The sequence below is a fragment of the Mirounga leonina genome, unplaced genomic scaffold, assembly GCF_011800145.1.
Source record: "Mirounga leonina isolate KUSES-001 unplaced genomic scaffold, KU_Mleo_1.0 Mir_151, whole genome shotgun sequence".
Taxonomy (NCBI): Eukaryota; Metazoa; Chordata; class Mammalia; order Carnivora; family Phocidae; genus Mirounga; species Mirounga leonina.
Window position 1 is genome coordinate 28,950,016 of NW_023270377.1, and position 20,352 is coordinate 28,970,367.

General features: G+C 40.9%; 1 protein-coding gene and 1 pseudogene across 3 annotated transcripts in view; one reads left to right on the forward strand and one right to left on the reverse strand.

The window, feature by feature from the left end:
- Positions 1-2,999: 2,999 nt before the first annotated feature.
- On the reverse strand, positions 3,000-3,294 carry LOC118012108 (annotated as a pseudogene).
- Positions 3,295-7,474: 4,180 nt separating this feature from the next.
- The window catches only part of GPR1 (G protein-coupled receptor 1), a 28,975-nt gene continuing 16,097 nt past the window's right edge, over positions 7,475-20,352 (forward strand). The window contains exon 1 of one of the 3 annotated variants that reach the window (XM_035007298.1): positions 7,475-8,068. In XM_035007298.1, coding sequence (XP_034863189.1) covers positions 8,039-8,068 — 30 coding nt within the window. In that variant the 5' untranslated portion in view covers positions 7,475-8,038. Of the gene's footprint in view, positions 8,069-11,290; positions 11,503-20,352 lie in introns of those variants that run through there. The other 2 variants (XM_035007299.1, XM_035007301.1) reach the window with 2 other exon arrangements.

Genomic DNA, 20,352 nt, shown 5'->3' on the forward strand with positions numbered 1-20,352 from the left:
TAATTAGGTGTGCCTGGGATTTGCTTCCTTTTGCATGTGGTTAGGTGAACTGGTTTTAATTATGAGTAATACATGATTAGACAACCATATGGTTAATAGTGAACTAGTTTGCTCTTGGTAAGATTTTCATCATCTTTCCCTGGAAGGAAGACCCACTGTCAACCAAAAGCCCTTGTCTAAATAACTGGCTGAACAGATTTAACATATCCCTCAGGAGTGAGGCTATCTTTCCTAAGTACTCAACATTCTTTTAATATCTTTAATAAAAAAGAGGACCTGAACACAGGAACTAATGAATTTGACGATAATCAAAAACTTACATCCTCACCTCAAACTCACCTTTGCCTTCTCAGATAAAAATTATTGTTAGTTATTGTCGAGATGCACGGTCTTAAATGCCTTCTACCAAAAGACACTAAGTCATCTTCCTGCTAGTCAGTAAATATTATTGAGCTCTACTATTTGTCAGGCACTGTGCTAGGATCTGAGGGTATAAAGGCAAGCAAAAACTACAGCCTGCTGGAGGAGAGACATTTATAAAATGAGTATTCAATTATATAACTAAAAATTGTAAGTAAAGTGTAGAGAGCAGTGACCCTGACTGAGACTGAGGGACAGGCTGGTGGTGGTCAGGGAAGAGTTCATTTAGGAAAGTAACATCTGGGGGCTTGGTGGGTTAAGCGTCCAACTTCTTTATTTTGGCTCAGGTTGTGGTCTCAGGTTTGTGAGATAGAGCCCCAGGTCAGGCTCCGTGCTCAGCCGGGAGTTTGCTTGGGATTCTCTCTTTCCCTCTCCCTCTGCACCCCCTGCCTTGCACATGCTCTCTCCCTCCCTCTCTCTCTCAAATGAATAAATAAATCTTAAAAAAAAAAAAAAGTAACATCTGAAAATACTGCTTACCCTTGAGTAGAGCTGGCAATTTTCTCCAAATTCCAAAACTAAATAAGATATTTATATATATAATTACTTGTTTTATTCTTATGTTATAAGAAAATAAAAGTTTAGTCAAATCAATTATCTGGCTGCATTTATGAAAAATACTAAGCTGATATAAATTATTTACTCTTAGCCAATCAGATACCTAATGTTAAACATGACTTTTCTGTTTGATTGACATTTTGCCCCACATAGGTTTCATTTCATTAACAGTATTCAAAATAAAGCCCTTCACCTCTGGGGTGATTTTCTCATTATCAACACGCTCACACGCAAAATGTGTACTTCAGTACTGTCCTTCACATGCACTAACCAAGAAGATGGGGAAAATTTAGAAAACAGTAAAATGACTAAGTTCTTCTTACCTTATCTGGGAGAGATGCCTTGCTCTGGAATGATATTTAATGTATAAACATGCCATTTCTTTTTTTTTTTTTTTTTTTTTTTAAAGATTTATTTATTTATTTGAGAGAGCGAGAATGAGAGAGAGAGAGAGAGTACATGAGTGGGGGAGGGTCAGAGGGAGAAGCAGACTCCCCGCCGAGCAGGGAGCCCGATGCGGGACTCGATCCAGGGACTCCAGGATCATGACCTGAGCTGAAGGCAGTCGCTTAACCAACTGAGCCACCCAGGCGCCCCTAAACATGCCATTTCTCCATGGTTTGCCTTTGGGTTTTTTTTAAGAGATTAAATAAGGAAGGGGGAACGTCAGCACACACTTAAGATTGCTTATCTCATAGGAAGGATTATAACATACCAACCACTCTATAAAAGATTTCCTCAGAAAGGCATTGGTCTCCCAGAACCCAGGGCGGGGGGTGGGGGGAGGAATGATTGCAGAGAGTGCCTGTCCATTTTAACTTTTTATTGAAATATTTACAGGGGCACCTGGGTGGCTTAATCAGTTGAGCAGCTGACTCTTGGTTTCCGCTAAGGTCGTGATCTCCAGATTGTGGGATCGAGCCCCACGTCTGGCTCTGCGCTCAGTGCAGATTCTGCTTCAGATTCTTTCTCCCTCTCCCTCTGCCCCTCCCCACTCTCTCTCTCTCTCTCAAAAAAAAAAAAAAAAAAAAAATTTACAAGAATCTTCACATCCTGGGGTGCCTGGCCGGCTCAGTTGGAAGAGCATGTGACTCTTGATCTCAGGGTCTCAGGTTCGAGCCCCATGTTGCATATAGAGATTACTTAAAATAAATAAAAGAAAATAAAAGAATATTCACATTCATTTATTTCAGCCTCAAATAAACAAAAGCTTGATTTAAAAAAACTAGATTTTTTTTGCCATGTCCAATGGAATCTGCTCAAATCCACTGAATGGTCTTCAGTAATTTCCTAAAGAAATACCACTTCGTCCAATTTACATTTTTCTCAAGCAATCGGTAACTAACTTATTCATCAAACTTGAGAGAATGCCCCAAAAGAATTTTTTTGGAAAAGCTGTTTTTCTTCTTGCTGAGCCAGACAATTACTGTGTTTTCTAGCCAGTTGGATTACAGCAAGTCAGTGAGATCACAGCAAGAAGCTCAGCTATGTTGTACCCGTTTTTATCACAAGAAATGAACTCATCTACACGAATCATTTGGTGCAAAATAAATAAATTCCTTCAGTAGAACATTATCACAGGATCAGAATGTCCTACTTTGGAAAGGAAAGAATGAACACAATGTAGCTTTACAGTAACAGCAGGAAACCATTATTTTGTTGCTCACAGTGGTATGTTTCAGCCCATGTTTTCTTAGAAGGAACCACAAATCCAAAGTGTTAGCTAAACTAATCACGAATAATATCAAACGAGCTCTCTGATTATAGCCAGTGATCATTACATTAGCTGGAAGCCTACGAATTTGCTACCTTTCAAGAGTCATGTTGTGTGAATTATTTCATAATACACCCTAATAAAAAGATTAATTGAAGTAAGATAATAATAATAGCTCACAATTCTTGAGCTCCTCCTATAAGCCAGGTGCTGTGAGAGACACTTACATATCTTATATGATTTTTTAAGTGAAACATAAACTCAAGATTATATTTTCTTCTAATAAAACAAAATATGACACTTAGAACTAGATCATTTGGCCCTTTCTCTTCTTATCAAAATGCTTGCTTCTCTTAATAGCCAGCATTCTCTTAGATCCACAGTTGGGATCAACACATTCAAGCCTCAGCACAATCTTCTTTATAGATTTAACCTTTTTCCAGAAAATCCATCCGCCCACCATAGCCACGTGCTTCCTGTCATAACGCTGTTTTCCCTGGCATACAGAGAATCCTTGCCCCTCTTGTAATGTGTCACTTTGTGGGGTTAGTGTTTGCCACACTTCTTACAGAAAGTCTGGCAGTTTTAGGAATGGTCACCATGTCTGTGAGAGTGCTATCCTTGTATAATTCTTAAAACAACCCAACAATGGTTCACTGATGAGCTTTCTCCCCAGATGACAGATGAAGAAACTCAAGTTGATTGTAATAAAAAAAAAAATGATGTGATATATATGACCACTGTCTTTGATTTGCCAGTATAGGGGAGGAAAAAAAAATCTTTGCCTCCTCCTCTTCTAAATTCTCAGCTGGGGCCCCTGTAACAAAGGGCAGAGAATCCAGAGAAAAGCATACAGATGTTTTAATGTAAGTTTTACCTGACATGGGAGCCTTCATAAGGAAATGACCTGAGGAAACAGTTAAACCTGAGTGTTTTTATACTACGTTTGACCAAAAATGGGGACTCGTGGAAAATGTGCTAGGTCAAAGGGTTAGGAGCAGACGGTAGTACAGTGGGGGAAATATAGCAAGGCTTATTCAGATTCTTCTCAGAGTCCCTCCTTCCTCAGAGGTAAGGATGCTTCCCTCAGGGTATATGGAAGGCACCTCTCACGTGAGGCTCATATGACCTGCTTCAAGGAGACCAGGAAAATCAGAGAGTCCTTCCTGAAACTGCTGTTTCTCAAACTCCTTCCGCTTAAACCATTCAATATACCAAGGTGCCATATTTTGGGGTAGCATGTCCTGTACTTTATCAGTATCTATGGTGGATTGAGAAAAAAATGTGAAAGAGTACCTACAAATAAGACAATGGGAAATAGAAGTACATTAGAAATAGAGGGAAAATGGGAAACAGGAGTCTGGAGGCAGGAAAATACATTATAATAGTAGCAGATGACTCTCTATCAGACAGTGAGCCTCACTTGACTGCCTCATTTCATCCCCACAGCAACCTAGTCAAGTAGATACTATTATTATCCCTCTTTTCCAGATGCAGAAATTGAGGCTTGGAACTTTTGACTAACTTCGCAAGGCCACTCAGGTAGGTAGTAAGTGGAACTGCAATTTGAAACCAGGGTCTGCCTGACTCCAGGGCCCTAGTCCTTCACTACCATAAAATACCGCCCGCCCAGAAATGCTTGTGATTGTGGATTTCATCAAAGCACGTGGTGAGGATGGGCTGGTGGGAAAGAGGGCAGTTTAACCACTGAAGAGATGAGGGTGACAGAGAGGGAAGATAGACATGGAAGACTGGAAAGGAAACGGAGAACTAAAATTCAACTCGGGCCGCCTGAGTGGCTCAGTCGGTTAAGCATCTGTCTTCAGCTCGGGTCATGATCCCAGGGTCCTGGGATCGAGTTCCGCATGGGGCTTCTTGCTCAGCAGGGAGTCTGCTTCTTCCTCTGCCCCTCCCCCCCACCCCACCCACCCGGCTCATTCTTGCTCTCTTGCTTTCTCGTGCGTGTGCAAAAATAAATAAATAAAATCTTGAAAAAATAATAATAAAAATAAAATAAAATTCAACTCTGCGTAAACATCCTAGATATATTTAGATATCTCAAGAGACAGTGGGGAGCAAGGGCAGTGACAGATGAGACATCACTGGAGTGTCTTTGGGGGCTGCCATGACTTCTCTTCATCCCATACTGGCGAGCCAGTCTTCGGGCCAAGGAAGACATTCTATGTTCTGGAACTGCAGCATTGATCAGGCAAAACGCCACATCTAACCAATTATCTGTAGTTTGGTGGCGGCTAGAGCATGGGCTTGGCTCCCTTCCTCGGTTAGGGTAGCTGCAGCAGCGATTAAAGTAGCCTCAGTCTGACTGCCAAAAAAAAAAAAGAGAGAGAGAGAGAGAGATAAACAGAAAGCTGTACATATTTGAATACTGTGTTAATGTTCTGGCTATGCAAAGCAATTCTATTAATCTTGCTTATTGGTCTCTCGATTCCAACAGTCGTATTAGGGACCTGGCTTCCAACACACAGTCCTTGAAGAGGACAGGTTGGGGTGCAAGGAAGAGAGTCTGGGATTTCTTAAAGAAAGAATTTGCATCCACAATACCAAACTTGGAGTGCTATCAGAATTTTCTCTCCTGAAGCCTTTCCCTGCTTGTCTGGGATTCCACTTAGCCCTCCTTTCCTCTGAGGGACTGCTTCCCCATCTTGATGTTCAGTTCTTTCATTATCCTAGGAGTGGGAGGTAAATTTAGGTTTTGGAAATTGAGTGGACCAGAAAGAAACTTCATATACATTTTTTAAAAACCTTACCTCACCCCCATCCTCCTCTCCCTCTTCATTGTCCTCTCAAGGTCAGACCAACACTCTTGGACTACAGATCTATTAAAAGATAATTTTTTAAACAGATAAATCATGACTCATATACAAATATAAAATTAACATGTCTCAAATGTTTTATTTAACTCATTAATGAATGATAGAATCAGTAAGATATTGCCATGGGTTAAAAAGAGATTTCAAAGTGTCACACATATATAGGCCATCAGGAATGTTGAAATGAGTTTATAAACAGTTGCAAAAATTGGCAAAACTGGTTAGTAATTCACAGGGCAATAATCAATTGCATTCCACTGGACACAATTCATTCATATTTCTGTGGACAAGGATCATTTGCATTATTATAAGTTGTCGACAATGTGAACAATTGTGAAATATTCAGACAGTAACAGGCAGAGAACCCGAAAACACACACCAGGTAGGATACTCAGAATCTGTCTTCCCATTTCAGTATCCTTCACAATTTTTCCTGACAGGCCCTAAATGCTGAAAAACTTATATCCCTCTTCATATGTAATTCAACATAATATATATATATATATATATATATATATATACACACTAAACCAAACTCATAAATTTCATAATGAAAGTAAAATAATTTTTTTCCAGAATTTTCTTACTGCAAAATGATACATTAATCCATGGAAGTTAAACCTTTTTGTTGTTTTACTGCCTCTGCTTTACAGGTATACTAACTTAGTCCGCTTTTGGAGTAATAACTCATCCCATGACAACCCAGCTTTTGGCCACACTGGTGACATCTTTAGTAAAATCCTCTTATAGGCCAATAGGCTGAGTATTTTCTAATGAAATAGATCCAAGGAAAAAAAAAATGGAAGAAACATGTAGTACTGTCACTGTGAATGGGTAAAATCTCTGAAATAAAAGCCAACCATAGGGGGGCCTGGCTGGCTTGGTTGGAAGAACATGCGACCCTTGATCTTGGGGTTGTGAGTTCAAGCCCCATGTTGGGTGTAGAGATTACTTTAAATTTTTTAAAAATCTTTAAAAAGCCACAACAACCATAAATCATATTTTTCAGGACACCTACATATCACAAATCATGTCTTACAGTATACTTCTGTATTAAGACCACTGTACTGATTTTAATTCTAATGTTCCACTTAATGTGCCAAGAGGTTAAGGAGTGTGTGTGTGTGTGTGTTTGTAAGCAGTATGATAAGATGTCACCTGGAAAACACTTTAGATATTTGTTGGGTCTGTTAGTTAAATGGATAGTTTTTTATTATTCAATGTAAAATAACTAATTACAAATTTAAACAAATTATTTATTTTATTTTTTTAGACATTTTATTTATTTATTTGAGGGGAGGGGGCAGAGGGAGAGGGAGAAGCAGACTCCCCGCTGAACAGGAAGTCTGACACAGGGCTGGATCCCAGGACCCTGAGATCATGACCTGAGCTGAAGGCAGACGCTTAATGACTGAGCCACCCAGGCGTCCCTGAACACATTATTTTATTTATTTATTTATTTATTTATTTATTTATTTATTTATTTATTTATTTATTTATTTTAAAGATTTTGTCTATTTATTTGACAGAAGGAGAGACAGCAAGAGAGGGAACACAAGCAGGGGGAGCGGGAGAGGGAGAAGCAGGCTTCCCGCCGAGCAGGGAGCCCGATGTGGGGCTCGATCCCAGGACCCTGGGATCATGACCTGAGCCGAACGACTGAGCCACCCAGGCGCCCCTGAACAAATTATTTTAAATAAAAGTTGCCTAGGAAGCAAGCAGCTTTCTAGATTTGAAAATGAGAAGGTGGGGACTGACAGGGGGATAAAGGATGAAAAGTTGAAGGCTTTTGGTTATACTTTCCTCCAAGTGTTCTAACTCTGAGCTGGGAGTAGAAATAGTCCGTAGAGTATAGTCAAGTAGAATCTAAAGGGTGCCCCGAAACAACAGCAGCATGCGTCCCAGGGTGACCCTTGCCAGCTGGGACCGAGCCCCCGCTAGCCACCAGCACCATCAGTGAGCACCAGGGGTTTGCCAGGAGGACGTGATCAGGGGAAGGCTGTTGCTCCGTGGTTAACACTTCCACCCAGCTCCATGCGGGCAAACATCCAAATTAGACAAAACTGATGGCCAGGCTACTGCTCTCCATTTCCACATCTGTTTAGGTTCCTCTTGGTTCTTGCTCCAGACATGATTTCTGCATTCTGACTCCTGGCTGATCCGGTTCCTGCAGCTTTCTTTGTTTCTGGTCTTACTGAGTGAGTGTCCATCCTTGGCTAATAAATAAGCTACATTCTCTGACGCACGGCTTCCTTTAGCTGGCTGCCTTCATTCCTCCACATGTGGTGGAACATCGGTGCTCCAGGCTCCGAGTCAGCTCTGTCCTGTGTGGTGAGTTCTCCCCTGGCAGGTCCCCAGCAGCGGCGGCCGCACCTCCTTCCTCGAGGTCACTCTACGCTTCCCGCCCCAGCAGGCTTGCTTCCTCCAGGAGCCCCGCAGCACTACCACAAGCTATTTCCTGGCTCAGGTTTATCCAGATAGACGACTTGGTTGCTGAGATAATTCCAGAATTCTGATGGTCCCAGCTTGGAATAAGAAGGAGAAAGTAAGCAAATTTTGACGATAATGATAGAGGTTGATGTTTCATAGGTAAAATTATTGACTTAACACCCACGTCTATATTTATCTAAGATCTTCCTCACTTGTTCTTTCAACGGGTATTTATTGAGCATATTTCAAGTGCTGGGAATTGTTCTAGCAACTAAGGATATAGCAGAGACTAAAAAAAAACAAAGTTTGGGTACTCAGAGCTTACACTGTACATCTAATGGGATTTCTTAGAGAGAGGAGGTAAATAATTAATGATTTAAAGAGTTCTACTTTAGAGAGGGGAGAACTTTCAGTGTCTAATTGGTATGCTAATATATGCTCTCAGTTAATCACAGATAAAGTAACCATTAATTCTGTGGCCCCTACCTGAAATCAGGGCACAGTGTTCCAAAAGGTATAGTCTTGCAAGCCTTAAAGAGTTGAGACATAGCAAATATCCTGGCCTGTGTTTTTTTCCAACTTTTTATTATGAAAAATTCCAAACATTCAGAAAAGTCGAAAGACTAGTGCAGAGAACAATTACATACTTATAATCTAGATCGATTATTAACATTTTGCTATATCTGATTGACCTGTAATTATTTATGTATTTTCAACTTATTATTTGAAGATAATCTCAAGCTTGCAAAAGAGTTACAAGAAAAATTCAAAGAATCCTCTCAAATCCTTTTTTACCTCTATTCACCAATTGTTAAATTTTTGCTCCATTTGTGTTTATATTCTGTCTGTGTAATGTGTGTATGTAGTTTTTCCGAATCATTTGAGAGGAAATTACATACCTCCCAGCTCCCTTCTCCCTATATATTTTAGTGTCTATTTCTTAAGAGCAAAGACATTCTTCTACATAATTGCTGTATACTTAATAATCACAGGAAATTTTAAGTTGATGCAATACTTTTAGCCAATCCCTAATCCATGTTCTAGTTCTGTCAATTGCTTCAATAATGTCCTTTTTGGCCTTCTATTCTTCTCTAGTATAGGATGCAGTCCAGAATCATATATTACATTTAGTTGCCATGTGTCTTTAGTCTCTTTTAATCTGGAACATTTCCATAGCCTTTCTTTGTCTTTGATGACATTGGCATTTTTAAAGAAAACAGAACTTAAAAAAAAAAAAAAAAAGTTCCTCATTTAGGGGTTGTCTTTTTTGTTTTTAAGGATTTTATTTATTTATTTGACAGACAGAGACACAGCAAGAGAGGGTAAACAAGCAGGGGGAGTGCGAGAAGGAGAAGCAGGCCTCCCACGGAGCTGGGAGCCCGGTGCGGGTCTCCATCCCATGACCCTGGGGTCATGACCTGAGCCGAAGGCAGACGCTTAACGACTGAGCCACCCAGGCGCTCCTAGAGGTTGTCCGATATCCATCTCGTGTCACAGGTTGAGTTCTTCTAGAAGAAAACTCAGAGACAGAGTTTAATGATTGGATATTAGATTGTGTCCTTAGGATCAATACCCGTGTGTGGAAGGTGGAAAGACAATTGGGCAGGGGGAGAAATTGAGCTGCAAGGTAGGACTGGCAACCATAGCGAGAGGTGGGCCTGTGAAGCTAAAATGGACCCATCAGAATTTCCCCCCACGAGGCCACCATGGCCAGGCCTTTCTACTTCCCTTCCGATCCTCACTGCAGGTGAGCCACTCTAGAAGGCATGGCCCCAGAAAGGAGCTCTATGTAGTAACAGCGGCCTCTGAAAGGCTGCTCATTGGACTCTGTCTCTTGATGGCTCGCCCACAAGCTTGGGCAACAAGTTTGGGATCTAGACTATGTAGTAACTATACCTCATTAAAAAAAAAATAAAGGCAAAAAATCAATATCTAACCAATTGTCACAGATTACATTGTTTTTCTTTTTTTTTTTTTTTTCTTTTTTTAAAGAAAGCTCTAGGGGCGCCTGGGTGGCTCAGTGGGTTAAGCATGTGCCTTCGGCTCAGGTCATGATCTCAGGGTCCTGAGATCGAGTCGCAGGTGGGCTCCCTGCTCAGCGGGGAGCCTGCTTCTCCCTCTGTCTCTCCCTCCAGCTCGTGTTCTCCCTTGTGCTCTCTCTCTCTCTCAAATAAATAAATAAAAGCTTTAAAAAAGAAAAAGAAAGCAAGCTCTACATGTAATGTGGGTCTTGAACTCATGACCCCAGATCCAGAGTTGCATGTTCCACTCACAGCCAGTCAGGCACCCCTCTTTTCTCTTTTAATCTGGAACTACCCTTCTATTTGTTTTTCCTTGACAAAGGCTAAACAGAACAGGTCTGATGTCTTGAAGAATCTTCCTGTTTTTCAAATTTTCAGTGTTTTGACATTAAGTCACAAGAACTGAGGAAAATACCATTTGCTTTTAATTCAATGATTTTAAGTATTAATACAGATGAAACAATTTTCAAAGATGTGGACTATCTTTGCTAGCATAGTCATTGAAGGCCCACTTTTATATTAATTATTAATAAAGGAGAATCATAGAGAAGAGATAAAATGATTTATGACACCAATTTTATTACATATTTATATAATCGAGTTAACTCAGTATTTGTGCCTGTGTGTGTATATATAGCTAGATACTACTTAACCTTCACATTTTCTTCTCTAGCAAAGAACGAAACAAAAAGCTGCTTTGTGTTTTTTCTGTAATTTGCTAGTGAAAACAGGAAATGAAAGAATCATATTATCTTGTCCCATCATATTATGTTGTACCATAATCATATTACATGATATTGTTACTAAAGCTTCTTTAGTCCTTTAAATGTAGCACTCATTATAAGCAGCTCTAATCCTCTTAAAATATTATGACTCATTCATTATAACAAATTAAGGAAGACATGAGACACAAAGATCTTTTCAGATTATTTCCAGACAGGCTTCTTTAACTAATGTCCTTCAGTTGAGCTAGTTATAAGTTTTCTGATGGAAAATAATTATCTCTGCTAGGTATTAGTCAAATACTTTCAAAATTTGTCAGTGGCCACCACCTTGACAAGGGACAGGAGTATCTTCCTCTCTCCTGCTCTCCTTCCCTCCATCCCTCCTCTCTCCTTTTTTCCCTTGTTTTATGGAAAGAATTTACTGCTAAAAGTATATCATAGTACTCATTTTCCACCCAAACAAAGATCTATCCCATAAACATTAAAGGAAGTGGGAAATCATCAACATAAAATTTACAACTTTTAAAGCTAAAGATTTAGTGTTACGTGAGGATAAAATATAGTAGAGAATTGGTCGATTTTGCCTATTTTGAGCCCATATGTTTTGATTCAGCACCATTCCTTGAATATTCATTGTGTTTAAGTCTCTGTACTGGACCCTTTGATAAGTCACAAATTTGACTGATTGATTGATTCACTCATTTATTCATTCATTCACTTTTATAGTCTCTACAACCAAAGCAAGTTTAGGAAGGAGAAGAAGGTGGTGGAAAAATATACATGTTTCCATAGGAGTTTAACTAGTAAGTGGACCATATTACTATTCTTAGACTTAATAAGCCTAATTTTTTATTCTTTAACTCGTTTTAAAGATTGATTTATTTATTTATTTCAGAGATTGAGAGCGAGCAAGGGTGAGCAGGAGGGGTAGAGGGAGAGAGACCATCTCAAGCAGACTCGGAACTGAGCACAGAGCCTGACTCGGGGCTTGATCTCACGACCCTGAGATCATGACCTGAGCTGAAACCAAGAGTCAGACGCTTAACCTAGGCACCCCTAAGCCTAATTTTTTAAAGAACACCATGCTTTTTGAGCCACGTGGTTCCCATATGCACAAAGTATGCCTATTCAAACTCCCCATCCAGGTGACATGAGCAAAACTAGCAGAGGAAGGACCTCAGAAAACTCTCTTGTCCACAAAGCAGCAAGGAACTGGCAAAATGGTCTGAATTGACTTTTTCAGAACTCTGATATTTATCCAAAGGCTTGGGCAACAATCTGGGAGTGTTCGTCAAAATCAAACAAAAACAACAAAATTGAAAATGGCTTAATCTCAGTAAAAGAAGTGAGCTGTGTGGCACGTATAACTTGCTCTAGTCTTACCCTGCTTTGCAATCTTCTTGAAAACTAACAACCTGCATCCCAGTGAAGACCAGCAGTCTGGTAGCAACTGAAAGGAACAGAAAGTAGTTTGGGAACTCCTTAAAAGCTTCATTCCCAGAGAATTATTATGTACCTGTCTGGTGGCTCCCTGCAAAGCCTCACTTGCAAGACTATCCATATTTGATCCAAGTCAGCTCACCTACGGTGAAAAGCTTTTTCCCGTAAACATTTATCGAAAATAATAACAGGCAGTTATTTAGCTTTGCAGCTGCCTGAGGAGACGGATACCAGTTGAGGGAAAACATTAGACTAACCAAAAGCTTTATTAAAAAAAAAATTTAAGATTTATTTATTCATTTATTTGAGAAAGAGTGCATGCGCGCGTGAGGGGCAGAGGGAGAAGGAGGAAGATGATACCCTGAATCCAGGCTCCATTCAAGACCCTGAGATCATGACCTGGGCCAAAACAAAGAGTCAATGCTTCACTGACTGAGCCACCCAGGCACCCCTAACCAAAAGCTTTAAAATAAAGACTTGAGGAATAAGACATACCGAGAGGCTTTGACAAGCTCTGACGTATACCTGAGAATCAAGAAGGCCACATGCAAGTATAGGGTTTTGCTCGTGCCCAGGGTTCTGTGCATTGCCAAGAAAGCCATGAAAAGGCCCTAAGCTTTCACCCTGGATGAACTTGAAGGTTCTGTGAGCAGAAAATGAAGGCTAAGGCAGAGTTGAAAGTGTGCCCCCAACATGCATCAGCGCCCCTCACTAAAAACTAGGAGACTTATTGGTTCCAGGCATTTAAGGAAATTTCTGGGTCCTACATTATACCTTCTGAGCTTTGCAAGGTGTAGCAACAAAGGAAAGGTTGCATAAGCCATGGCTTTGATGTTTCTCTGCATTCTTGATTCCCCCCATTTCAGTTCAGGCCACTAAGAAATATCCTTACTTTCTTGCCAGCTCAGCCATACATTTAAAAAGATGATTTTATGTTTAATCCAGTGTTTTTCAAGGTTTTGTAGTGAAAAGTGTTTAAAGAATACCTAGAGTATCTAGAGTACCATATTGCCAGAAACATAACTCCATCCAGCTTTTGAGCTATTAGGAGGAATCTACATACACTGTCAATTCACATCTGAATATATATATATTCAGGCGTAAGACATCATGTAGATTTCACCGATTGCCTTGCTGGAGCATCTCACTTGTCTTTGTCTGCTATTCAGCCTCCGAGCCAGGCTCAAAGCAGCTCCTGTTTTCTCTCCTTATCCAGGAGGGGCCCCAGCAACTCAGACACCTCCCTCTCCCTCAGCAGCTGACTCTACCCACTTTTCTTGTTGCACATCTGTCCAACTGCTGTATTCTTTGCTCCACAAACATTTATCTTTACCTTAAAATCTTTTACTGTTAATTACCAGAGGAGAATAGTAGATACCAGAAACATGATCGGTATAAGAAATTTCCAAGCATTTCATAATTTTACAAAAGGTCTTAGAATCATGGTCCCAATTTCCTTCTAGAGTGAGTTTTTGTCTTCCAATTTTATTCTCTTAGGGAGTTGTTCCATATTTGGTGAAGGCCAAAGGGATCCTGTTTTCAAACATGACCCTTCTTCTTAAATTGAAGATGGAAGGGCCTATGGATGCTATCAGGGCAGAACAAAGGTGTCCCTGTCCTTGTCCAGAATCGCCAGATTGAATGATTCCCAAATCAGTCATCCTCTGTCCTGATCAGGAATATCATGGGGGCGTCTGGGTGGCTCAGTCAGTTAAGGGTCTGCCTTCAGCTCAGGTCATGATCCCAGGGTCCTGGGATCGAGCCCCGCCTCGGGCTCCTTACCCAGCGGGAAGCTTGCTTCTCCCTCGGCCTGCCACTTCCCCTGCTTGTGCCCCCTCTCTCTCTCTGATAAATAAATAAATAAAATCTTTTTTTTTTTTAAAAAGGAATATTATGGGCATTATTTTATAATCCTATTTTTAGATGCTCAAAATACCCACATATCAGCTAGACTTTGACTGTGGTCCTACTTTTAACCCCCTGGTTAGCACAAAGCTTTATTCCCTTCTGCCACGTTGATTTGATAATATGTTAGACCGCTTTACTCTCTGTCCTTTATATTTTAGCCTTTCTTTCCTATTTTCCATCTCATTGTCTCGCTTTGCTACATTTTAGGTACCCTCTTCAGATATATCTTCTAGTTTACATTCTACCTTTGACTGGGTCTAAGCTACTACTTTATGCATCCAGTAAAATAAATATCAATATTAACTGTGTAATTTCTAAAAGCTCTGCATGATTCTTTATAAAACTTTCTGGACCCAAAGTAGATATTTTGCCTAAAATCCTAGGAATAATTAGTACTTCTGTCTTAGGTATTCAGGGATTTTTTTTCTACCCCCACCACTCCATATTCAGGTATTTATGTGTTCTACTAACTCTCTGTTTTTCTCATGTATAAAATGAAGGGACTAGATTAAATTGTCTCTGACATCTCATTTCACTTTAACAGACAATAATTCTATGATCTTGGGTGCCTGGGTGGCTCAGTTGGTTAAGCAACTGCCTTCAGCTCAGGTCATGATCCCAGGGTCCTGGGATCGAGTCCCGCATCGGGCTCCCTGCTCTGCGGGGAGCCTGCTTCTCCCTCTCCCACTCCCCCTGCTTGTGTTCCCTCTCTCGCTGTGTCTCTCTCTGTCAAATAAATAAATAAATAAAAATCTTTTTTAAATAAATAAATAAATAAAATTTAAAAAATAATAATAATTCTACGATCTTTAAAGATTTACTTATTTATTTGAGAGAGAGCGAGTGCTCGCGTGTGAGCAAGGGGAGGGGCAGAAGGAGAGGGAGAGAGGGAATCTCAAGCAGACTCCCCCTGAGCACGGAGCCCAATGCAGGACTCAATCCCACAACCCTGAGACCATGCATGACCTGAGCCGAAATCAGAAGTCAGACAGAAGCACTAATATTGGGATGCCTGGGTGGCTTAGTCGGTTAAGTGCCATGCATGACCTGAGCCGAAATCAAAAGGCAGGCACTTAACTGACTAAGCCACCCAGGCACCCCAATAATTCTATAATCTTTGGCCATGCTAACTTCAGCCTCTTTCAAAGAGATTAAAGAATAGAAATTGGTTTGTAAAGGGAGAACTCCCCTTCCCCAACTAATAAGGGCAAGTTGAAAAAGATGAAAACAAAGAGAAATGGCAGCTACATCTTTGGGGGTGAAAATGACATATAAGAAAATTGCTTCCCATCACGGTACAGTACATGGCCTACTTTTATCCTTCCTGGCACCCCAGCCCTCCAAACCCACTTCGTGAAGGAGGCCCCGCATGTGCGCGTGTACTAGCAGGAGACTGTGGCTAAGCCACAGAATCAGAACTGTACATCCTGACCATCGGCCGGGAGAACCAGCAAACTGTATCAGGTATAGCATTAGGGTTTCAGGGTTGGCAGAGCTTTAGACAGCATCAAGCCCGGTCACACTTAACTCCTGGTGTCCTCCTACAAAACTCTCAATTTGTGGTTGCCTCATTAAACACCTCCGCGTATGAGAAATGTGCCATCATCTGACACAGCTTTGCACTAGAATGAAAGCTCCATGGGTTCTGTTCACCGCTATTCACTCCTATTTGTTCAGGGCCTAGAACATATAGTAGATGCTCAATAAATATTTTCTAAAATGTTTTTTGACAGATATTGTTAAAATGAATAAACATCTTAACAACTATCATCTTCAGGAAGTTTTGCCTTGGGTTGAGCTAAAATGTGTCTTTTTCTCATGTCCTTAGTTTTGCTCTCTGGTCAGATAAAAGTTCCCTCATCTGCATACCAGATCTTGAACCATCTGAAAAAAGTTACCCTGCTCTGAGGCACCTGGCTGGCTCAGTCAGAAGAGCATGTGACTTTTGATCTCAGGGTTGTGAGTTTGAGCCCCATGTTGGGTACAGAGCTTACCAAAAAAATAAATTAAAAAAAAAAGTTATCCTGTCCTTTCTTTTCTAGAATGAATTGCTTCCACCAATTCATTCAGCGTTCCTCACATGATGTAATTTTTAAGCTTTCTCTCTGTCCTGTTGTCTCTTTTCTGGACATGCTCCAGTTTACCATTGTTCCTCTGAAACTGTAATTCGCAGAAAAGAATACAATACTCCCAGGTGCAACCTGACCAGTTCAAGCAGAGTTGGACAAACACTCCCTTAATTCTATTAGAACATTTCAAGGACAAATTCACCTTTCCCCCCGCTTTTTTTAAAGCAGTCACATCCGTTTGTGGACTCACATAGAGCTCACGGTCAAGGAGAAGTCTTAGTTTGATGCAGAAATTCAGCACGTCTAAATGTCAGAACAGGTTGCCACTAGGCAAATGTCAGAACAGGACACTAGTCACAGTGCCTTTGGTGAATGGTGCATATCGTGGAAATATGAGTGGAGTTGCTGGGCTGGGACCCCGCCCAGGGAGACCACATCAATTCCCTTCTCTTGGATGATAAAAAGGCCCTGCACAAGCCATTAGCCCATCTTCTCTATCTCTTTGATGTAGGCTTACCAAACCCATCTTAGGAAAAAAATTCAGGGCCTGTAATTGCTGCCTAAGCACATTACCAACTAGGAAAACCTGTCAGGAGATGATTTGTTTTCTATAGTAACTGGCATGAAGTTCAACGCAGGTGTTGCTTAACAAGTGAATTCTGAAGTGAGAGAAGACAGGTAATTTCTAACGAACATTCTGGACACTGCCTTCAAGTCCTATTTAACAGGTCAGTATGGTGAAATCAGATTTTTTTTTAAGATTTTATTTATTTATTTGACAGAGAGAGAAACAGCAAGAGAGGGAACACAAGCAGGGGGAGTGGGAGAGGGAGAAGCAGGCTTCCCGCGGAGCAGAGAGCCCAATGCGGGGCTCGATCCCAGGACCCTGGGATCATGACCTGAACTGAAGGCAGACGCTTAACAACTGAGCCACCCAGGTGCCCCTGAAACTAGATTTTTTAAGAAGTAATAGGAAGGCCATTCTGAATATCTCTTTTCAGAACCTTCAAAACTTGATTATCTTGAACGCAAGCAAAACTAAAGTGTCTTCAACTCAAGCCCTCTATGGTTACTATTAATATGACTCTGTATGGTGGTTTTATTTTATTTTTTAAGATTTTATTTATTAATTTGAGAGATCTGAGAGAGAGAGAGAGCACAAGCAGGGGGAGTGGCAGAGGCAGAGGGAGAAGCAGGCTCCCCTCTGAGCAGGGAGCCCGATGCGGGGCTCCATCCCAGGACCCTGGGATCATGACCTGAGCTGAAGGCAGCCACTTAGCTGAATGAGCCACCCAGGCACTCTTGTATGGTGGTTTTAAAGATGAACTTAGAATTGCCATGCTTTAGATTTTATTTATTTATTAGAGAGAGAGGGACGGAGAAAGCATAAGCAGGGGGAGGGGCAGAGGGAGAAGCAAACTCCCCGCTGAGCAGGGAACCTGATGCGGAACTCGATCCCAGGACCCTGGGACCACGACCTGAACCAAAGGCAGATGCTTAACTGACTGAGCCACCCAGGCGCCTGCTTTTTCTGCTTTTAATAACTTTCTGTAATTGGACTTCAGGTTAAAATGGTTTGTCTACCTTTGCCTTGTTAGAGGAAATCTATGATGAACAGAAAAGATACAGGAACCTTTGCTAAAAGTAAAATTAAAAAAATTTTTTTTATTGTATCAAGTGGTTTGTTACGGAGTTCCTTCTAAGTTCCTTGCCAGGAAACAAACTGCTTATATTATGTTTCTTTGAAGATATATTATAGGACTTGTATAGGTGCCAAAATATTTTCTGATTTGAGTACCAGGTGAAGCACTTAGCTTTTGAGTTCTCCAAGTACTGAGTCGATAGGAACAGTGCAGATATATGCATACGTCCACTCTTTCTCCCATACCACTGTATTTAATGACTTTCACAAGATCCCTTTTCTTTCCCTCAAATACCAGACCTCCGTCTCTGGGACAAGGTGAATCATATCAAAGATGAAAGAAAGATATTAAATAAATGCAGATTATTTTATTGTATAGTTACTGTGTCCAGGACCAATTTACAAAATAATATAGTTAAGAGACCTCAGAAGTGGTTCATCCCTCTCATTTCTACCACTATAGACAGTAAGTAAATGGAAAAGCTGCCTCTTGTAAGATGAACTAAGAAAGAAAGAAAGCTCTTAAAATACAGTCCTAGGTTTTACCATTGGACCAGGGTCTGATGATATTCCTTCCTTACCCCTTCCTTCCTTTCTTCCTTCCTTCTTCATTTATTTTTTTTTCTTTCTTAGTCAAGGAAGGAAGAGGGGAATATATAAATGCTCTCTCTCCTTACCTTCTAGTTACGCAAACACAAATATGAAGACCTAGCTAGGCAGTGGAGATTCTATTTCTTTGGCAGTCCCCCAGCTGTTTTGGGCACCACTGCATGTTTATAACCTTTTCTCACAGATGTTACATTTTATGAAATCTGACTCATTAGGGTGGTACTAGTATCTTTAGATGGAAAGAAATCCCTGAGGGCTGGATGATTACGCAAGTCTGCTTCACTCAAAACCTGAAATATTTGAATAGCATATTTCCCGGGGAAAAAAAAGAATTTGCCGTAATTAAATAAATCAGAGAGCAATGATTTTATTATTATTTTTTTTCTGGGAAGAAAGAGAGAGGGACAATGTTCTTGTTCGGGGAGGTTTTGGTTTTATTTGCAGAATGTTTCTAATTTGTGTGGGCTTTTCCTTTTGGACCTTGGTCTATAATTTTGTTTCAATGTGCAAAAAAACACTGACTAGAAGACATTTTTTGAATGCCCACTCTGTGCAAAGCACCAGATTTGGTGCTACTTGGAGGCATGGAGGGTAGTTAAAGAGCTAGAATACATTGTCCCGCCATCTTTGCGCTTCTCATAAAAGTTTAAAATTAAATGTCCCCTGTATTTTCCAGAGGAGACCCCTGGGGTCCCCAGTGGGAAGGTGACTCTTCCAGAGTCATGCAGCTAGTAACATGCAGAACTAAGACTTACAACCATCTCTCCTTAGTTCCAAAGCATTTTCAACACCCCAGGCTACTTGGTACCTGTGGACTTAAATGGGGTCAAGTGTTATGGCAGGGCCAACACTACAGGATGAAGCAATTGACACAAAATTGTCACAGGTACCAAAAATCTCATTAATCAAAATGAATGCAAAACATCTGCTGAACAAAAAAATATCAAAATTGTAAGCGAAGTCAGGATCTGGCCCTGCTCTTATATGACCCTGCCTCACTTGCCTTACTCTGATCTTGGCCCTACATCATGCAATCTGAACTCTTGGGTGAGCTAAGGGGGCAAACAATAAGGAAATATTCCCATGGCTGGGATAATAGTAAATTATTATTATAATTGTAAGTTGTAATGGAATCCTTGAATGTATAGAGTGAGATGCCCCGATGTTTGGAGATAGATCACAAACTATCCACAGTAGTGTATTGATGTAAAATCGCTCACGATTGTTTTATTATTTTCTTTAAGATTTTATTTATTTGTCAGAGAGAGAGAGCACGCAGAAGCAGGGAAAGCAGCAGGCAGGGGGAGAAGCAGGCTCCCTGCTGAGTAAGGAGCTCAACTTGGGGCTCGATCCCAGAACCCTGGGATCATGACCTGAGCTGAAGGCAGATGCTTAACCTACTGAGCCACTCAGGCACCCCAAATAAAATCTTTTAAAAAGAGAAAAAAGAAAGAAACAAGAAAACTTGAGATGTGACAGTGGGTCTTGCTAACATCTAGGGAACACTGTTTCCATAATGAACCTGGATCCCTTCAAAGGTTCTGGACAAAATGGAGCCTCACAGTGAGGTTTGGTTGGAGGGCTTTGATCAGAAGTAGAAACTGGGTTAAACGTTTTCTTCCCTGGGCGCCTGGGTGGCTCAGATGGTTAAGCGTCTGCCTCCAGCTCAGGTCATGGTCTCCAGGTCCTGGGATCGAGCCCCACATTGGGCTCCCAGCTCAGCGGGGAGTCTGCTTCTCCCTCTCCCTCTGCCTCTCCCTCTGCTTGTACTCTTTCTGTCTCTCTCTCACTCTCAAATAAATAAATAAATCTTTTTTTTTTTTTAAGTTTTCTTCCCTTTTTTTTATTTTCTTCTCTCTCATCCATGTCCTATGCCCGAAGCAGTAAGCTAGGACCTGGGTACATGCCATTTGAAAGTACCCTTGCCCTTAGGAAGCCAAGAAGAAATCCCAGTGAATCCAGGAGGAAAGGAGAAGCCTTTGACA